The 21808-nt window shown below is 44.2% G+C and overlaps 1 protein-coding gene across 7 annotated transcripts in view; it reads left to right on the top strand.

The window, feature by feature from the left end:
- Positions 1-21808, top strand: part of Ebf1 (EBF transcription factor 1) — a 381892-nt gene that overhangs the window by 11156 nt on the left and 348928 nt on the right. For 6 of the 7 annotated variants that reach the window (XM_048334365.1, XM_048334366.1, XM_048334364.1 and 3 more), the window contains 3 exons: positions 245-308; positions 959-1014; positions 12328-12401. In XM_048334365.1, coding sequence (XP_048190322.1) covers positions 245-308; positions 959-1014; positions 12328-12401 — 194 coding nt within the window. The other variant, XM_048334367.1, reaches the window with a different exon arrangement.

The following is a 21808-nucleotide window of genomic DNA, read 5'->3' as shown; positions in this document are numbered from 1 at the left end:
GGGAGAGGGTCCCCCCGTGCGCACCCCACGGAAATTTCTGGAAGGGTCGAGAGAGCAGCATGGAATGGGGACGGAGGAGTGCTGTAGGGGTCACCGAGTGTCACCAGGGGGGCTGCTCCTGGGGCTGGCGGGCTTCCCAGCTGGGGGGTCCCGGCCCGGGGCCCGGGGCTTGGAAGTGGGTCCCCTCTCTCACCCCGACCTCTCTCCCGCGTCTCTTGTGTCTTTGCATCCTGCTGCCAACCAGGAAGCCAACAGCGAAAAGACCAATAACGGAATCCACTACCGGCTGCAGCTGCTCTACAGCAATGGTGAGGCTCCCGTCGGGTCGGTGCCGGCACCCTGGGGCTCCGGGTCGGGGCAGGGGGCTCCCGGAGCTCCCGGTGGACGAAAGCCTCGCAGCGAAGCTCAGTCGCCAGCCTCGCCCCAGGTGAACCGGCCTCTCCTGAAAGTTTCGCCCTAGGAAGTTTCACCTGTGGAGGCCCCGAGCGCCCGCGGGCGGCCAGGGCGCGGCGGGAGGCCCGGGGTGCCGCCCCGGCCCCCGGCCGGGCTCCCCTCCTGCCTTCGCTTCCCGAGGCCTCGGCTCCGGGCTGGGCCCACCCTCCAGGCCCGAGGCTGCCCCGGGGCGCACAGCTGGAGGGACCGCGCCGGCCTCGAGGGCCCCGGGCGACCGCGGGGGCGGGCGGGGGTCTCGTCCCTTCCTACCTGCGGAGCGGGGAGACCCGCCCAGGTGGGGGCTCGAGGCTGGGGCCGGTGTGTGTGGGGGGTGGGGGGTCCCCAGCTCCTCTCCGCTTCCTGGGGAAGGCAAGTCCTGCCGCCTGTGCGCTCCAGGACAGTGGGGGGGTCCCCACCGGCCTCGGGGCCCCCCTTTGTGCGTGCGTGCAGTTTGGGGGGTGGTGGAGCTGTTCTCCCCGCGCCCCGCCCCCCTTCTCACCCCGTGCGCCCCTCTCTCCCTCCCCAGGCATCCGGACGGAGCAGGATTTCTACGTGCGCCTCATCGACTCCATGACAAAACAAGTAAGTGCCTCGATCCCACCCGCCGTGGCCCTGCGGGTGACACCCCCCCCAGGGGGGGGGTGTGCTGCACCCCAGCAGCGGGGCTGGGGCTCCCGGGCCGCGTGGACCCGGGCGCGGGCGCGGCCCGGCCGCCGGCCTCGCGCTGCCGTCCCCGGCCCTGCGCGCCCGCGTGGGGCCGGCGCCTCGAGGCTCGGGGCCTCCCCGGGCTCCCCCAGCCTGGGGTGCAGCCGAGCGGGGCCGCACTTCCTCCCACTTGGGGTGCGCGAGGTGCTCGGGGACCTGGAGGCAGCGGGAGACCGCAGTTTGGAAACCGGAGCCCGCCAGGCCTTCCCGGGGAGGCCCGGCGTGGAGGATTTGGGGGAGCAGGGGCTCCAGGCCGCGTCTGGGGACGCCGAGGAGCGCGGCGCAGATGGTGGGGTGCTTGTTTTGAAGGAGGTGGTTGCGGGAGAGCAGGGTTGGAAGAAGGAGCGACAATTGTTAGATGATATTTTGCAAATAAAATAAAATAAAATAAAATCCTCCTGCCTTTTGCCTCCACGTTTGGCAGGAAGCCAGGCAGCCTGAGCTCGCCGGCCGTCTTAAAGGTACATAGACGGCGTTCCCCTCAGCTCCCCACACGCGGGTGTCAGGCGGTGTACATTAGGGTTGAGTTATGGCTTAAAAGATACAATTATGAGCCGACTCAGAAGAGAGGCCTGACATTTTAATGAGACACAGAAGGGTTTTTTTCCCCCCCCTTCTTAATTTTAAGAAACAAGTTTAGTTTCAGAATGAAGAAGTAGCTGGTTTAGGTAGTTGTAGGATTTTAGTAGCAGGGAAAAATAAAGAAGACAGCTTTATTGGGTGGGAGAAAGAAATCAGAACAAAGAGAAAAGTTATCCTGGGTATAGTAACCAGGACTTTTAGGAGAGGTTTAAAATTTGTTTGATTGTTGTTGTTGTTGTTTTTTTTTTAAATCTTCCATTTAAAGTAAAGGAAATGATCTTTCCTAAATACTGGCTTAGAAAGTTTCCAACTAGGATATGTACGCATATTTACAAATTGCTTTAGATAGAATGCCATGCGTGGCTCAGTGAGGTTGTGCAAAATACACATTGAGACGTGGATAGGAGCTTTGAAATCGCCACAAGAACCAGTTTAAGAACAGCTACTTGATCACTCTCATATTTCATTGTGATCCAAGTAAAAACAGCAGTAGGGTATAAAATCCACTTAAAAATAATACCTAAATGTCTATTGAAGTTGAGTTCCTACGATCTCCCTAAAATAGTTGCCTTTCTTGAAGATTCTGTCTACTTCTTAGTGGATAGCCCAGAGTTATGTTCACATGTACTCTGAGAGTAAGTTCACATTTTAGTTTTGGGCCTCTTTTCTTTAATGGATTTGTTTATTGCACAGGATAGCTCTCTTTCATTTAGACACTATTTTGTTTAAAAAAATTTTTTTTTCCTGTCAAGCCGGAAGAGCTTGGCTTTAGTGACTTTTTTTTTTCTTTTACAATATCAAAACAAAAATGTCTTAAGTGGAGATTTGCTTTCAGAAATTGTCTTTGATACCCTGGGTGCCCTTTCCTGTCATTCTCCTCAGTAGAAGGGGGGGGGGGGGGCGGGGGAGGAGGAGGCATGAAGTCCAATGCACATACCCCATGTATTTGGTAAGATTTACCTTTTTAAAGATTAAAAAGTACAAATACGTACTTAGGGATTGTGTGTTTCTGCAACATTGGCCACTTAAATGTTAAGTTGCAGCCAGCACTATAAAATAAGCAATTTTTAGGAGCACAAAATTAGGACAGGCCTGAAGTGATTATTGCTATCTGACTTATCTTAGATGACTATGACTTTATCTTAGACCAAAAGTGTCATCAAGAAATGGTTTTGCCATTATAAAATGAACTGGCTTTACACATTCTTATAGATACAGAGTGGAGGAATATCTTTTGATTTAAAAAAAAAATTAAAGCAGTATATCCAATATCGTTTTACTAACAAGGCCACGAGTCTAAGAAAAAATTCAGCCCAAAACATTGCTTTACAGCTTGATATTACTGTACGTTCTAAGGGGAGGTACAGAGCGAAATGGGGGCGGATAGGAAGCAAGAACAGATATAGTTTAGTTTTAATAACAGCAGGTATTAGGAGGTCATTTGCCATATATGCTGTCTTACTAAAAAATTAAAATTATAAATTATGCTATTATATATTCTAGTGGGAAGTGACCTGAAAAAAGGTTTAATAATTAAGTGTAAATAGATCAAGAAAAATGGGCATTTCAAGACATTTCTGTTTGCTTTCATAATAATTAATTAAATAGCCACCTTTTCTATTGCTTTCACTTTGAAAGGCAATCCCTGCTCATTATCCAGTTGCTTGTTCTTTGATTACAAGCTGTCAGAGTTTAGGAAGTAGGTTAGTTTCTTATGTGTGCAGTTAAAGCAATAGTCTCCAAAATGCTGGCAGATCAGAGTGAAGAAGCCTAACTTTCCCTAGCTATGGCATAATAAGTAGATGGTTAGCCTTAATTAGCAAATAAGTGTGTCCTCATCTACTTTGAAATTACTGTATGATAAACAGTTCAGCATAAAATTTGTTAATTTTTTTCTTAAGTATACAGTGGGCCCCCCCCCCCAGAAGTAAGGGTTGACAGAAACAATCTGATTAATCGGTTACATTTCCCTCTTGTGGAATCCTTCCTCATAGATTCTAGATTTGATATGTAGACTGCAGAATAGAATACTTTGTGGCCATGTGATGAGTTGTAAAACAACACAGACAGATTGGGAGGGAAATACCTGGCCACCATTCAAGTGTCTTAGTTGTTTGTTTACCATAACGTTGTTCATATTATGGATGTGACTGTGTGTGTGTGTGTGATCTCATGTTGTTAACTCACATGATGGGGTTAGAATTCAGAAGGAATATTGGCCAAGCAGCATACAAAAGTAGATGTGCATCCCATGTTTTTGTAGGTTGTTCCTAATCTTAACAGCGCTGGGATCAAACAGAAATGTAGCCAATCAACCAAAATGTATTGGTATGACACAGAATTTCACACCTTTTCACAGAATCTCATTAGTCACTTTTGGGTAATAGCTCTTAATTTTGGACTATGCCAGGAATAATGAAACTTCATTAGGAATGAATGTGAAAGGTTATAGGGTTCCTTGTGTCTCCTTTATAAACCACATGATGTATAATATTAAAAAATATTGCCCACCAACTAGGAAATGAATGTGGATTTTGGGAAGGGTTCTTCAAAACCAAGTTTAGCTGGCCTAAAAATAGCTTGTTTTCGTGTCATTGCTGTTTTTGGTATTCTATTAGTGAGCATTTGGAAGCCCTTTAGGATCCAAAGTTTGTGGCTGCTGAAACCAGAAGCTGTGTCCACTTCAGAAGCTCCCAGAACCCTGTGGAGGTCTGAGGCTTAATAAGCTTCATTTTAGAATTCCATGAAATACAATCACGTTCTGTGGTTGCTCCTACATGGTAAAAAGACAAGGCAAAACTAGCTCTTTCACATAGACCCCTCTACTATCTTGTTCAAAGAGAGGGACAGTTTTCTCCAGTGACACTCCCAAGAAAAGATAACAACATTCATAAAGTTAGTTGAAAACAACATGTTCTCTGTCCCCGGACTAAAGCTTCTCTTGGAGAATGGAAAACAGTAGTCATATAATCTTTCTATGCATGACTTTAAAGCTGCACAAGATGGACATGGCATCCTAAGACAACCAGGGTAAAATAAACAGCAACGCCGTCCGATTCGTATTCCCAGCCTGGCTTCTCTTGCCTCCAATCTAGAGTTCTTTATATATTTATTTTGATGTTCCCAGTGCTTTATGTTATCAATGCAATTATTTATATATATTTCCTATTGATTGTTTCATTATATCTTGCCAGGGCTACCTGGGCTTGACTAACAACTCTTTCTGTTCACGGCTTTTCATTGGTAGATAAACCTATTTTTAGTGTATCAGTCATTTTCCAAGGAATTCACTACGCCCACAGAAAGGGTCTTTCATATATCTGGAGAAACAAACAAACAAGAACAGAGCAAGTTTCTAGTTAGGGAGCATATTTCAGCAGCTTTCTGTCTCCTTTGGTAATTTGTCAAAAATGCAGGTGATTTACATTTCCTTGCACATAGAGGAATGAAGAAGTTTGGAATTTTTATGCATGATCAGGACCTGTGTTTGGGAAAATGTAAACTCATCACAGTGGAAAATGTGTTGTTTGGAGTCTGGGGGTGAAAACAAAGCTGATGGTTTTGGAGAGATTGCCGGAGCCAGATGGCCTAGTACTTCCCCAGTCTGGCGATCCAACTGCTCCCTCCTGGATAATATACAGCCATTTGTTCGGGGATATTTACGCTAGAGCTGTTTCCATGTGAATGTTTGAATAGCATTAAAAACGAACATATTAGTAGGGACGCATTTATCGAACTTGTATGACTGTACAGACAGCCTGTTATCTCTGTCTTCCATTGCCCAGAGGGATGAGGGACTGTTTGGACATTGGTGAATTGTTTACATAGTTGTTGAGCAAGAAAAGATTTGGTCGTAGTAATTAAAAGATATAAATACTTGGGATCAAACAAACAGAAATCACCTCAAAGCTCTGTTGTGAGAACTAAATGAATTTGTACACGTAGAGAGGTTAAACCAGTGACTGACATATCTTAATGTATAAGAAATTAGGTGCTCGTTTTTTATTATGATTGTTTCATTGGGCTGACAAAGTCATTCATATTAGGTAATATAGTGGTAAATATAGTTACCATAGGAATGAAATAACTTTTGTGACGTCTAGGGAAAGAAATATAAGATTGTTAGAACAATTTAGGTTTCTAATGTTTGTCCAGGCATTTGAATAATATTAGGGTTTTTCATTCTTTGAGACATTAAAAAGATGCACTCACAGCTCACTACATAGAGTACGCATTTGTTTTTTCTTCAATGCTGTGAAGTAACTGAGTAACATTTGAATATGATATCATTCCTTTGCGTCTTGGCAAATTCACTTCTGAGGAGGGACCTGCTTAGCTTAGCTTAGCTGCTGAGCTGAAATTACATCTTTGCAATTAGTTCACCAGTAGCCAAGCTGCTAATTGAAGCAAAATCATGTTTTTTATTTTACCCCACTACTAATGTTGGAGTGTTATTTGACACAATTGTTTATGAAATGTGGTGCTTTTTTTTGCCTTAAAAAAGTAAGAAGACTGTGCCCCTAGTATACATTTCTAGGACTATATTAGCTAGCCTTTTTTTTTTTTTAATGACAAGTTATCAGACTTGGTGGTTGAATGTGATGATTATTATAGTTGCATAGTTTTCTTTTTTCTTCCCAGTTCAGTTCTTGGTAATTTACTACTAAAGGTTTATTGACATTTTATATTCCAAAGATATTTCACTTCTGGTTGAAGCGGGTATTTTGTACATTCATGAACTTACATTCCGGGGCAGCCAATTAGATTTGGCCTTTTATTTTTCAAGTAGAAAAGAGAGTAACATTTTTCAAAGTTACTGTTCTGATTCAAATGGAAAATTTGGAATTTCTGTAAGTTATAGGTAACTTTTATTTCTTCCTTCTTCTTCCCTCCTTTCTCTTTGATTCTCTCTTCCTCCTTCTCTTCCTCCATCCGCTTTTTAAAAAAATATATAAAAAGGAATGATGACAAACCCTCTATTGCTTGTTGTGAACTAAAAAAGACTCTTGATGAAACATTTTAAAAAATACCCTCTTTCTGGGTGCTGATGGCTCATGTTGCAATCCTAGCTACTCAAGAGGCTGAGATCTGAGGATCATAGTTTAAGCCAGTTTGGGTAAGAAAGTCTATGTGACTCTATTTTTAGTTAACTACCAAAAAGCCAAAAGTAGTAGCACACAAGTGCTAGCCTTGAACAAAATGGCTCAGAAACAGTGTCCAGGCTCTACATTAAAGCCCCAGGACCATCACAAACAAAAACTAAAACAAAATCCCTCAGATTTTATTGAAATAAGGTGAAAAGTATTCACCCCTCTCCCTTTATACTGATGTGAACACAGTTATAAAAATAATTAGAAAACTAAAGAAAAAAGTTTTCTATACTTCTTTTGGCATCTTATTGAAGTGTGATCCTAGAAGATGCTGTGGATTTTTCATTTTATTTGTGTGGTTTTTATTCACAGAAAGTTTTAATGAACGTTTAAGACCAGTGATTTTTCTGCAAAGCAGGGATGGACTACACTTCAAAGATACTCCTGGAAACAGCAGCCAGAGGGGCACATTTAGTACATTGATTAATTGACTTCCAAAGATGTTGCCAGCTAATTTGCAACTGAGCATTTGAAATGAATATTTTATTCTCTAAAATTCCCTGCACCGTTGTTGCATATGGATCTAAAGCTGAATAGCTCCTATGCCTTTGTTCTTCTTTAGTTAATTAGAAAAAAAAATTGTTGTGGGAAAAAGAACCCCCCAGTATGAAAGTGAAAAGAGAGTTAATAACATATTATTTTCAGTTTAGTTATTATTTGGTGGTCACTTAGAAAAAAAGTTTTTAAGCATATCCAGTTTTACCAGCTTATTTGGTAGATATTACCAAGTTTTCAAAGTTGAGATAAAGTTATTGCCATTTAAGTCAGGTACTGCTGGCTCATGCCTGTCATCCTAGCTACTCAGGAGGCTAAAACTGAAGATGGCAACGTGAAGCCAGCCCTGCCAGGAAAGCCTATGAGCCTTTTATCTCCAGTTAACCAACAAGCCAAAAGCGGCTCAAGTGGTAGAGAACCAGCCTTGAGCACTAAAGATAAACAACAATGCCCAGGCCCTGAGTTCAAGCACTAGTACTAGCACATACACACACACACACACACACTATTGTTGTTTAATATTATACTTTTCTTCCATAAAACATTCTCGTGCTATTTATTTGCCATTGGCAGGAATAATATAAACATCATTAAAAAAACAAAACCTGGTACTGTATGATTTTTTTTTGTTTTACGGTTACAAGTCTCCACTTGGTTCATTGTCAGTTTATTAACTAATATATTTGTATATTTTGTCTCCCTTTTCCACCCATCTCTGTAGCAGGCCTCTCGTCCTCACTTCTGATACACACATTGATTTATTTAAACCACTGCAGAGTTGGTGGCTCTCACAGCAGACCACCTCGCTCTCAGAGAGCAGACCCGTGATTTACTAGGGAGGGTCACAATCATGCTTCGTTCCCAGTGCTCCATTGTCTGGGCCTGAAACCAGCTGTCTATTAAAATGGTCTCACTTGCAATAGTCAGTGGTGTTTATGTGCTCCTGGGATCTCCCAGCTGATCCAGCCTTTACTCCTACCCGGCAGAAGCCCACACATAACACAGAAAGCAAACCAGAAACTCCCCCCCTGAGTTGGTGTTAGAGGTTTGGGTTTGTAGTCTGGGTTTGTGAACTAATCCTGACATGTGTGCTAATTGTAGGTGGTAGGAGGATGACCAGGAATTTCTGCTGAAGGTACTAGCTGGAGAGAGAATTTGGCTTTATTTTAAACACACACACACAAAGGCTGGTAATGTCATGCCTGTAATCCTAGCTACTCAGGAGGCTGTGATCTGAGGATTGAGGATCAAAGCTTGCTGGGCAGAAAAGTCCATGAGACTCCCATCTCCAGTTAACCAGCAAAAAGCTAGACTAGAAGTACGGATGATTCAACTGATAGAGCACACCAGTTAAGTAAGCAAGTTAAGCACGCTTGAAGCTGAGTTCAAAATTCAGGTATTTAAAAAAAAAACCCTCAATAACACACTTATTCTAGATCCTATTGGATCTCATCAGAATGTTTATTTGAGCCTACGTATCCTGGATGATTGTGTGTGTGTGTTACCAAACATCCCAGTACGAAAAACTGTTAGGGTGGAGTTGGAGGTAGCTCTGCTTTTGAGTTGCTCTTGAAAGAAAGCTCACCCCCCTCTTAAAGTGAAATTCTAGTTGCAGGATTTTAGCCCTGTTCCATGGTGGAGTTCCACTGGCATTCATAGAAGCCACACTTCTTTCCCTGTCTGTGTAGGCCCAAGGAGAGGAGGGCAGAAGCTTCATGTTTCCAACCTCCCCAGAGTTCTTAATTATTGCTGAGCAAATCCAAACTCATGGTTTCATTTTCTTATGCTTGATTGGGAGAAGGATTCTCTGTTTTGACTTCGTTGCTTGAAGTGAAGTGGCAGTCTGGTATTTGGTACAGCGATGTATTACAGAGGCCCTAAGCCCTAAAAGAAGCAATGTTCAGTTAGCAAAGAAAAGGGTTTCTGCAAGTTCCTATTGTCCACTGCTTGGGGAATTCATAAACAGATTTGCCTCAGAGTATCATCTTTCATTGACCCAATTCATGTCAATGAAACCAGTAGTCTCAGTAACAGTAATATTCATATAATCTAGAAAGAATCAAAATGAGAAGAGCTGATGTAACCAATACTCCTCTCCTAAAAATCCAAACATTTTTCTTGTTGTGCCTTCATGGTAGAGTAAACCTCAGCAATATCTATGAATTTATTTACCAAGTTACTTGTAGTTTAGCAAGACAAATACTGAAGTTGAAACAGAGGTTATCTAGAGCATTAAGAAAACACAGATAATTTTGTGATAATAGAATTTAGCAGAAGTGCGTCATTAGGAGTTTTATTTTAAAGCACCATGTGTGAGATCTAATCAGTAATTTACTATTTGTTTTTTAGTTTTAAGCAGTGATTGCAGGAAACAAAACAGGCAGATATAATTTTTTGCTTTTCAGAGCATTTTTAATTAATTCATTTTTCTTAAGTAACTTGGGCACTTGAAAAGGTCTTGTAAGAACACGAGAAAGAAGCATGTATACACGTTAAAATCAGTGATGGCTGAGTAATTGACTTGTAGTAGGATATTCACACAATGTAGATTATTTTCCCAGAAAGTATAGGGTAAAGTAGGTGCTGGTGATTCCTGGTGGGTGGGCTGGAAGACGGCAGCTCAGCCCGGTCATCAGAGTTTGTGTCTCCAATTGTGGAGCTGGTCTAGAGCATGGCATGAGCCACAGAGAAATCAGCAACACCCCTCTGGAATTCAGTCCCCTAGTACAGGATTTCCAAGTGAGAATCTCAGACATGCCCAAAGGAGGTGTGCTCTGCAAAATACCTGGCCCAAATTCTTCAACAGCATCCATCCCATGCATTGTAAAGACTCTAGAATGTCCTATCTTAAAGGGCATGTGGGTAGCTGAAGGAGTGGTATTTTCTTTGGCTGCAAAGGACATTATTAGATAACTGGTAAATCTCAATTAGGTCTAGAAATGAGATTCTATTGTTTTGTATCGGTAATTCCTTCTTTTGCCTGAGATAATTGAACCGTGGTTATGTAAGAGAAGTTCTTGTTCTCAGGACATATTGAGGACAAAGCTACAATTCCCTAAAAGATGGTTTCGGGAAGAAGAGAAAAGGATAATGCAAGTTTAGTAATGTGCAAACAGTTAAGAAACCAAGGGTAATAAGTGTCCTTCTTTATGTAATATTTCAATTCTACAAGTCCACAGAACTCTTTTTTTAAACGGAGATATGATGTAAAAATGGTTTTTATGAGCTAGTGGCAGAGAGACTTTATACAAATACTTGTTATTTTTTGGTTGGTTGTGGGGCTTGCTGCCCCTGAGCCCAAGGTTAGTGCTCTACCATTTGGAATCACGGCTCCACTTGCAGTTTTCTGGTGCTTAATTGGAGGTAAACTCTCACCAACTGTCCCTGCTCAGGCTGGCTTTGATCCATGATCCTCAGATCTCAGCCTCCTAAGTGGCTAGGATTAATGGGTGTGAGCCACCAGCGCCTGGCTTGTCTCAATTTTTAATTTGTTGCCAAGTTGACTTTATCACGTGCTCAGATACCATAGTCCAGGTCTGTTCGTAGTGGTACCCATCATTTGCAGGTTCTGAAAGTCCCAGGTTCAAAGCAAAAACAAAGTGAAAGTGCATGAGAGGGAACTACCAGCTCAGTCGTTACAGCATCTTTCTATACTACATAAGAAGTCTCTGGTTAATTTAAAGTCATTTTTTCATCACCAAGAAATTGAGGGTTTTGTGAATGTGTGAAAGTAATTTTATTAACAATTTAAAGCTGTGTTACCTTAGTATTATGCAGTGATACAGTGTGAAATTAGTTAAAAGTATCCCAGGGCAGAGCATCACTTAAAAGTATCCCAGTGCAGAGCATCGCTCTGTTAAATAGTTGTGTTTTTCTTTGGCTCAGGTATTATAGAGACCATGGGGAGTTCAGGTCTGAGGGAAACTTCTTGGTGTTCTGAAGCAAAACGTTCAAACATTAAAAAAAAATTGGCACAATCATCCTGGCCAATGAGACAATTCAGGGCGCCATATTTTGAGCATAGGAGGTCTAGTATGGGGAGATGAATCTATGGGTTAAGCGCGTACGTGCACACACACACAGAAGATGCTGGTGAATATTCTTGCTTGGGTGGGTGTATGCTCCCTGAAAGCGTGTATTTTCAGCCTGTTGGTGGCAAGAGGGATTTCCCCCAATTGTGAATGATTTAAAACCTGACACAGTGACTGGATTCATTAGCTTTACTCATGGTTATTTTCAAATGCTCACTCCTGGAAGACTAAGTGTTGGGGTTAGAACTGGTAAGACGAGGAGGCAAACACACATCATTGAAGAATCAAGTCTGCTTTCTTTTCTACATTTCAGATATATTATATTGCCAGCTATTCTGCCTTCTGAGGTTTTTCCTTTATTGATTAGACTTATTTTTATTCTATATTGAGAGGAGAATTATGGTTGTCTTGACAACAGGGGTTCATCATACCCACATGGATTCAAAGACCCGTATCCTAATAAGGTGTCATTGATGCTCAAAGGAATACATCTTGTTCCACTCAGTTTGGGTGGACTGTGACTGGACAGTGTATCTTTTTCTTCCTTCCTTTTTTTGGGGGGGGGCACTTCTAGGGGTTGAACTCACGGTCTGGGAACTGTCCCTAAACTTCTTTTACTTAAAGTTAGTGCTCTACCACTTAAGCTACAGCTCCACTTCTGGCTTTTTTTGAGGGGGTGGGGTGGGGGGAAGGGGTAGTTCATTGGAGATAAGAGTCTCATGGAATTTCCTACCCAGGCTGGCTTCAAACTGTGATCCTCAGATCTCAGCCTCCTGAGTAGCTAGGATGACAGGTGTGAGCCACTGATGCCAGGCAGGTATCTTAAGACCTGGCTTTGGGCCTGCGGCTGAAGTGATCCAGAATTCATCTGTTATAGTTTGTGTTCTGCTACTTGGTTTAATACCCAGCTAAACTCATGCTTTTACTTCCAGGCCATAGTATACGAAGGCCAAGACAAGAACCCTGAAATGTGCCGAGTTTTACTCACACACGAGATTATGTGCAGGTAAGAAATTCCTTGTTCTCTTTAATTAGTATTTTCATCTCAAACCTAGGTGAACTCAGGCTGATTTGGGGTAGGTTGGGGAGTAATACATTTATCTTGCTTCTAGTGACAATCTAGAAAGAATTGTTAGATGTGAATATTTGATAGCAAGGTGTCAAACATCACAGTTGTTGTCAATTATTTATTAGATTTCATCCTGAAAGACATCCATTTCTTTTTTGATGTCACACTCTTAATGGGCAGAAGGCAGTGTTCTCCCTTCTCCCTTACAGTTGAATAAAACACAATAGGACTCTTTCAGTGTTAGTGTATGCCCTCCACTGCATTGTTAGGAAAATGACTAAGCTGTCTACTGAAGTCAGCAAAGGTTTCTGTTTGGGTAAACTTGAAAGATAAGCTTCCTCTTCATTTCTTCCACTTAAGAATAGGACCACCTGTATCTGGCCATCATTTCTTCTTAAATCGAGTGAATTTCTTCTTCTTCCCTTTTCATCTGATCTTTTCCTAACCCTGTGTATAACTGACAGCATAGCTGGTATTTCTTAGAAGTAGTAAACTTTGAGCTTTTGGAAGGATAGCAAGACGAATCCCTAAAAGGTTGAAAAATTCACGTGGCGTACAGACAAACGTCTTTCTTTATTTTCCTGCGCCCAGACTGAAGCTACATTTGAAACCAGGCGAGCAGATCACATTCACCTGCATGACCCCAGCCAGGTCTGCACGTGTGAGGGAGGAGACCAGGGAAGTCCCTTTGAACTCGCACTGTTATTCTTTGTAAAAATCACCACAGCACTTAGCTCCCAATATATTCTGAGTAATTGGATAAAGCACGGGAATGCCACTGTGCATCAGGAGAAGGCTACTAATTGCTTTGTTAGCCACGCAGGCTCTTCCTGGCATAAAGTGGGCCTGGCTGCTGACTGTTCTGACCAATCCATATAGGACTTAAGCTGCCACTTCTGCCTAGGGGGTCTTTATCAGCTGTTCGTGGACTTGGCAGGGGTAGGGGTGGGGGTGGGGGGAAATCCCAAAACTGTACAGGTAATGATAAACTCCAGAGGGCTTAATGTGTTTCCTGGGTGACATACAAAGGTCATCTTCTTTTATGTCTTTTTTTGTTTTTCATATTTTCATCTTCCAAAAGAAGACTTTTAATATGTTATTCTAAAATATACAGGAGGTTCACAGGTTTTCACTTCAGTGGTTTGGAAGACTTGTTAATTATTGAAAAGGAAAAAAAAAACCCAGGTTGTTTTTCTCTAACTTTATATGTGTAGCAGAATCTAAAAAGAAGTTCTTGTGTTTCTTATATTATTAGGCAAAAATTAGGAGCATATTGAGTCTAAAGATTGTGTAGTATAGCTGAGACGTACCTTTCAAAAGTGAATGAGTAAAAAACCATCTTGAAAAACATTAGAAAATAACTTCTTTTGTATCACTACTTTTCTAATTATCTGTTATTTTAGCATCTTATAATTAGTGTATTATTAGTGTAAATTTTCTGTGTTCTTTCATGTGTGAGCCTAGGAGAATGGAAGAAGATGGATCTCAACCATAGGCCAGATAATATGTATGTGTGTGTAGCTATTGTGCATATAGCATAGATTTACATCTCATATCTGCACATCTGGATTATGCTAGAAATAATTCTATTCTTGAAATACTTAAAGATATATTATGCCTTTCATACCCAAGCCTACCCTCTATTAATGCAGTTTATATTTCCCTTGTTTTTAAAATTCATTGGCCCAATGTGCTTTATTATGCTAGCTGGTGTGCTTTATAGCTCATGTTCTCTCTATTTTTCAGAAACATAAAAATAGCAAAAATAAAATTCTGAAGCCACGGAAGGCAAACGATGCTGTGTTCTTTCCGCGTGGCGAAGAGGGAAAAGCCATATTCAAAATGTCATCCTGCTAATGTTACAGATTACCGTGCTCCCAGCTGCCTATAGATGTGCAAGGGGGTAGTGTTTGTTTACCAGTCCGCCATGACCCCATTACACAAACCTGTCATCTATTGTATGGCTAACAGTCTTTTAAATTGCAAATCTAATGCTCTTTAGGGGGCTTTAGGAAAAAAAAGAATCTCACTTTCCACACCATCCTATTTCTCTTGATTTCTTGCCTGTTGTAAGTGGAAGTTGGGATGTGCTGAATTTGCACCAGGGGTGCAAATGCAGGCTCAATTATAAGCATAAAATTAGAGTCTGTTCACCATTAATCAGCTTGGCTAATTGCTATGCACCACCATTAGCCATATGGTGTGAAAGACAGCTTGCTCTCCCCAAGATGAAATTTCTTCATTGCAGACATGAAATAGTAGGGCCCTGGATTTTGAGATGGCTTGTTTTAGATATTTAATTTCTAAACAACTTTCTGCAGTGCTTTCTATCAAAGCTAACGGCACAATAAAACTTTGCGTGGATGTCACAGAAGCTATATATTTATAGTTCCTTGGCTATGGTAAAGGAGACACAGAGAATTTAGATCGACCAGAAAGGGCTTGGTAGGATTCTGTTTTGTGGTAGGCAAATGAGAAAAAAAAAAAAAAGATAAACACCAGAGGGTTGTGTCTCTGGTGTTGTAAATTTTAAAAAAACCCTTGTGTTCGGTTAGAAAGGTGACATGATTCCATGCACCGGCGAAAGGAATTGCTGCTATTAAGTTCTAATTATTGCTACTCTGCGACAAACCCTCCCTGACTTGAGGACCTGGAGCTCTTTTGTAGGATCATGGGAGAGCTTCTGCCTTTTGGTGAACTGGAATCTTTCAAACCTATCATCATCACCTTTGCTAATATTGGGGGTCTATTCCTTAAAACAACTTGGCTCCACGAATCATGTTTTAGAGTGGGAATCTATGAGAGGTATGAGTGTAAATACATCCTGAAGTTGTATGTTCAAGTGTAGATGGGAAACAGGAACTCTGCTTAGTAGGTGAACCTGGTCCTCAAGCCCTAAAGGAGACTGAACGAAGAAAGGAGTCTCCATTTCCAGCACACAGGGCAGTGACAGGGGACAGCCATTCTGTTTAAAACAATACTCTTCTTTTTTTTTTCCCCCCACTAGCAGTCTCGTTTCCCAATGGGCCATGCGCTCTCAAGGCTGGCCTGGTTGCTTAGTAGGCTTGTTCTTCCTTCCTCTCCAGTGGGATGCCCACTGGAGCATGGTTGCCTCGTGGTTAGGCCCTTGACCTGAGTCGGTTCTCCTTGGATGCAATCCTGGATGGATTGTGCTTTTCCTTCATAGCACTCGGGATTCTCCCAGTGGACAGATGGCATAGTCACCATTCATTTGTCTTCGTTGTAGCCCTTGGAGTCAGGGAGCTACTCCATTTTTTTCCTTCTGTACTTCAGTTGTCCCATTTGTGAAGTTGGGCTTTATAACTATCTTCTCATGGCAGTGGTTAGGATCATATGTTATCATCCTTATAAATGTTTATCATAGGGCCCAGTACTAAATGTGTATTTTTATTTTCAGTAGTAGTTCTTTTTTCTGCTTGTTTTTGTATGCTAGGGATCAAACCCAGGGCTTCACATATACCAGACAATCACTCCACCACTGAGCCACATCCCTAGGTAAGATCGTGTTAGATTTCAGCAGGCTGTAACAATACTCACAGTGCATAGCAAAGTACCTGGTTCATTGTTGCTCAGAGGGAACGATGAGAAAAGAACCTTGAAAGGAAGTGGAATGTTCACTAGCACATGAGTGTACTTTGGCTATTCCTGTTGAGGTGGCTAGAGCTGTCTTCGATTTTCAAAGCAGAGCCTTGTGCTATGCAGACAGAAAAGATGGGGACCTAGAGTGGCCCAGTTTATATGGGGGAGTTGGCAACTGGAAGCAAACTAATTAGATTCACTCTGGAAAGGTTGAATGGGATGAACATTTGAGGCGAATCTGCCTGTTCAGAAAAGGGGAGAAACACCTATAGGTAGATCATGGCAACAGGAGTGAGGAGAAAGGCCAGGCAGGAGGGGCTTTTAGAGGGCACGTGAAGACACACTTGGTGGTGGTCCTGCAGGACTTCTCCGTGGGGGGTGTGTGGTCTGTAGCTGAGTGCACCTGTGCTGGGCAGAGAGTCTTGGTCAAAGACAGATAAGTGACTTTAGTGATAAAGGTGAGAGTGGAAGCTATGGCCTCCGGTGGGCTTGACCAGGCGGAAGAACAGAAAGATGAGAAGCCCCAAGTCTATGCTTGAGGAACAACTAACTACCTTTAGCCTGGAGGGAGGGCATGTTGGAGAGGTTAGTGAGGAGAAAGAACCTTGGGAAAACAGGGCCCCAGACATAAAAGGAGGCGTTTTCAGAGGAGGGAGTCATCCAGGTATCACGTGATGGAGGGACCTAGAGAGACATGAAGACTGTGACTAGCGGGCCACTGCGGAAGCAGAGAGATGAGACTCAGCTAGGTGATGAACCCTCCCCTACACTCTTTACAGTGATGCGTGCTCAAGCCTGGTGGCAACTCTTGGAAGAAGGCCTTCAAGGAGCAAAGAGAGAAACTCAGGGGGGAAAGAAGGAAAACTTGATAGTGCAAACCCAGAGAGGGAAAAATAACATTGGGAGGAGGAATCACAGATGCAAAGCAGAGGAGTGCTCAGTGTTGGGAGGTCCCAGGTGAGACAGAAAGGGAGGGGTCTGGAAGCCCCAGGACCTTGGTTAGTGTTTGCAGGACAGCTAACTTTAAGACATGGGAAGGAGATAGGAGATAGTAGAGTCTATTTATGAAATGGATTCCTTAAAACCTAGTCATCTTTATAACCACCAGTCAGACTCTTGAGATAATCCTTAGGTTTATCCATTCACTGCTTTGGCTGCACAGGAAAGGTAAAGTACAGAGTTTGAAAGGATGCCTTTTCCAGTTGCAAGAGCTTTTGCTTACAGGACATTCTGTGCCCAAGAAGAGGGTCTGCAAGGTCCCAGGTGTAGGGAACATGTTGATGTTTCTTGACTTGATTTACGAAGCTGTGGGTCAGCTCAGTAGAAATTCGCTACCTGTGTCAGCCTGCTAAGAAACACACTTCTAAGCCGACTTTTCTCTGAGCATGCAGGATTGTTTGGGAGACACACAGTCCTGCTGAGGGGCAAGGGGTGGGGAGTGAGATGTGGGGGAAAGGCACACCAGGGTGGGGGGGGAGACCCCCTGCTGGGACCAGCCACATGGCTGTCCTGTCACTTGGGCTGCAGATGGGGAAGGGAGGCATATAGTGGCAGCACCTGCCTGCGTTTGGAATCCTGCTTTGGTGCAAAGCAAATTAGGCAACTCTGAGTCCCTCAATAGATGAGCATCTGTCCCAGGCATGTGGGTACACAGTAGGAGTCTAAACACTGCTGTTGTGAATGGAGGAAGAGCTCAGACACAGGCTAATGAGGATGGGAGGACATCACAGTCCTGCGTTCCCTCCCTCCCTCCCTCCCTCCCTCCCTCCCTCCCTCCCTCCCTTCCTTCTTTCCTTCCCTCCTGACTCCCTCCCTCCCTCCCTCCCTCCCTCCCTTCCTCCCTCGCTCCCTCCCATCCTCCCTCTCTCCCTCCCTCCCTCCCTCCCTTCCTTCCTTCCTTCCTTCTTTCCTTCCCTCCTGACTCCCTCCCTCCCTCCCTCCCTCCCTCCCTTCCTTCCTTCCTTCCTTCCTTCTTTCCTTCCCTCCTGACTCCCTCCCTCCCTCCCTCCCTCCCTCCCTCCCTCCCTCCTCCCCTCCCTCCCATCCTCCCTCTCTCCCTCCCTCCCTTCCTCCCTTCCTTGCTTTGTTGGTTGTGGGGCTTGAACTCAGGGCCTGGGCGCTGTCCCTGAACTCTTTTTGGTTTTTTTGCTCAAAGCCAGCATTCTACCACTTTGAGCCACAGCTCTACTTTTGGCTTTCTGGTAGTTAAGTGGAGATGTGAGTCTCACAGACTTCCCAGCCTAGGCTGGCTATGAACCGCGATCCTCAGATCTCAGCCTCCTGAGTGGTTAGGATGACAGGCGTGAGCCAGCAGCACCTGGAGGTCTTGTGTTTTCTTTTATTAACACAGTACTTTTCCCTGCAAGTGATATTGCTGTGGTTTCATTTAGTAGGCTGAGTATGAACCAGACTGTCTTCTGCCTTAAACATTAGTAGAGTTGCTCTTTCAGCCGGGCCTTCCTGGACAGTGCCTGCCTTGGGCACAGTGGAGGGCGGTGCCCATCTCTCCTGGTCTGAGCTGAGGGGCTGCTTAGCCTGAAAATGAAGCTCCCATCCGGGCAAGGCTTACAAGGGTCAAGGGCAGATTGTTGCCCTGCTTGGCGCTAGGAGGTCACCTGGTGTAGATGTCAGCTCATTGTAAGGCCTTCCTTCTCCTACTTGAAGCCACTTCTGAATTGTTCAGTAGGGAAATGATATTGCAACACAAAACACAACAATGCAATTTCTAGAAGTATGAGAGTAAAATGTCCTCCCATCCCCACTGCCAGTACCAGTCCTGTAGATGAACTCTTAGAAGTTCTTATCCATTGATTAAAAAAAAAAAAAGACCCATTTCCTACTGTGTCAGTTCCTGCGGTTGAGGAGATAAATGTCTGAGGATCTGACCTATGGGGCGTATAGTCAATCGAGAAAGACAGAGATCCATAGGAAATAGGACACAGGGTACCCCAGGCCACGCTGGGGTGGCGGGAGAGGCCTTCCCAGAGCAATGACACACCTGAGTGACTTGAGAGAAAGGAGGATGCAAACCAGAATTTCGAAAAGTTCCCTCTTCCCTTCCCTCCCGTTCTGCTTTCCATTTAATAGTTCTCTGAGACGTGAGATCCTACTATACACGGGATTCTGAAACTTCATTTTCTCAATTCACACAGCAATACGAACATAGCGCATCACACCCTGCCTTCATTCTTCATGTTGCTGCGCGCCGTATCCTCCACGAACATGGATATGCACACAGGCAGACGTGGGGAGCTATATACACATACATAATGGGGATGTACCTGTTCCTATGTGGGAATAGGTTATCATTATTATCGCTGTGATAAAGTACCTGGTGGAACGAGTTTAAGGGACGAGGGACTTCATTGGCGCGGGAATGTCACACCTTGGATGCTTGGGGGTGTGCTGGTTGAGGTTGTAATCAGGCAGTAGTGAGCATCCCGGCAGAAGGGGGTGGTGGAGGACATCTCATAGCAGCCAGGAAGCAGTGGGAGCGGCAGAGGTAGGGGTCAGAGCAAGGTGCAGCTCCCGAGGCCCCCTCCCCCCACCTTGACCTGCTTTCTCCAGCTAGGCCCCACCCCCTAACGTTTTCAGCACCTCCCCAGATAGCACCACCAGCTTCAACACATTAGCTTGTGTGGCTATTTCAGTTTCAAACCATAACTGTAAGTATGTGCATGTGCATGTATGTAATGTATCTCTCTTTGTATACATATATATATGTGTGTATATATACCTTAGTGGGGTTATATTATAGACATATTTGTGGCTGCTGAGGTGTGGAATATCAGCCTGATTTTCATTACGTTATATACGCTGAGAGAAAAACCGAAGGAGGAGCTTAACTTAAGTTAGGGGTGCAGTGCCAGGAGAAACCTCTCTGGGGAAGGAGGAGTAGGTGTAGGCCGAGCTCTGAGGGCCCAACACAGGTGACTGACTAGGGAAGGGCTGGAGAAGGAGCTGACCAGCAGAGGCTCACCTGAACCAGCCCTAGGTGTGCTGGAGCAAGGCCTATCAGAGGGATTGAAATTGGCTGGAGGCACAGGGCAGGGCGTGGGGAGGTCGGGCATCATGTCGTTCATGGATTCATTCTGCATGCGGTGGGGAGCTGGGGAACGGTCTTGGATAGTAAGTGACACAGCCCCGTAGGTGCTTTGAAAAGCTGCATTAGAGGAGGTCATGGTAGAGAAGCCATTGCAGTTGGCCAAGAAATAAATACAAGTGTCGGGGAGGAAGAGGGTGGCACAATCCTATGGCCATAAGGGGTAGATTGTCCCGTCATCGCCAAAACAGGCTGGAAGAGCCTGGAATTGCATCTAGGCAGGACCACAGTGAGGGTGCAGCCACTCGGAGCTTACGTCAGGAGGAATATTTTCCTCCCTGGGTAAGGGAGCGTTGGGCTCTGTCAGTGGGCTGCTTTTGCATGGACAGAGCAGGTTGCTTAGACTTGGAGTCAGCTGGGAGAAGTGGGCAGGGGAAGTCACAATGGCGCCGCTCTTCCCTGGGGGCCTTGATAGGGCCAGTCTTAAGGAGCTTCCGCCTTTTAATCCTTATTGCGCTGAATCCATGCTAGAGACTGTGGAGTTGGGTACCAAAGTCGCCCCACTCACTGTGCATAGGAGAAACCCGTAGTTAGGAGGTGGGATCCTTTGCACAGGGTGACGTAGGCAGCTATGTCTGATTGCATAGTCAGTGTTCTGACAAGTCTGACCAGCATTCAGAGATGATGGAGTTGAGCTTTTAAACCACTTATTCTCATGCCTCCCTTGTCTGTCTGTCTCAGCTATCAAGATACATCGGGGCTTTCCATCCCCCAGTGACCAGTACAGCACAACTCTAGCCCAGGGGACATAGTTTTCGCTGAACCCTAGCAAGGGAAAAGGTGGTCAGGTGGAAAGAGTAGTTTTCAGCTGGGACTTTGACAAAGGAAGGGCAATTCTCATCACTGCTTTCTGGAGGTAGAAGGCACAGAGTCAGTCCCAGCTTGATTCACTCCTCGGAGATACAGTTAGGGTGAGGAAAGAGGCCTTCGGGTTTGGCGAAGGACTTCCTAGCAGGACATATGTAATGCTCAGTTCTCTAGCAGAAATTTAGCCTGTGTGGTTCATTAAGTCACTGGTGTGTGTGTGTGTGTGTATGTGTGTACACATGTGCAAGAAGAGAAAACAGTATCTCACCTGGATAACCTGCCACCTTCTTCACTCATGAACTAGTGTATGCTGGGTGTGCACCAGCCATGGGACACATTTGCTGTTTGCAAATACATAACAGACAAGAAGTTTCCTGTGTATGGCAGGTATTTTTCCAGAACGTGAATTTTTCACCCTTTACTGACCATCTCGTTTGTTTGTTTTGTTTTTTTTTTTTTGAAAAATTTACCGGCAGGCTTAAGGTAAAAAATTGGAGAGATTTTGGTAGGGAGTTCTTTGTTTACTGCGTGTCCTTCTTCTGAAAGAATGAAGAAGGTCCGCAGTCAGGGAGCTTGACCAACAGTCCATAATGCACCCAGAAACCCGACGGGGTGGCCGGTGCCAGCATGAACACTAAAGGACTGTCGATGTGAATCTCCATTTTTTCCTTATCTTGCCCTTTCCTGGTCTTATTAGTTATCATTTTGCCTTTAAGCTTATGAAGATGGTTCACAAGCAACAGTTACCACTTTAGGATTTGGGGGGAAGTCAGTTTGGGGAAATACCATCTAGGAGAAGAAAAAGGAATCTATTTAATGCAGAATGACTAGAGAG

Source organism: Perognathus longimembris, chromosome 25, assembly GCF_023159225.1.
Source record: "Perognathus longimembris pacificus isolate PPM17 chromosome 25, ASM2315922v1, whole genome shotgun sequence".
In the NCBI taxonomy this organism is placed as follows: domain Eukaryota; kingdom Metazoa; phylum Chordata; class Mammalia; order Rodentia; family Heteromyidae; genus Perognathus; species Perognathus longimembris.
The sequence above is the reverse complement of the archived record's forward strand: the minus strand, read 5'-3'. Positions and strand labels throughout refer to the sequence as shown.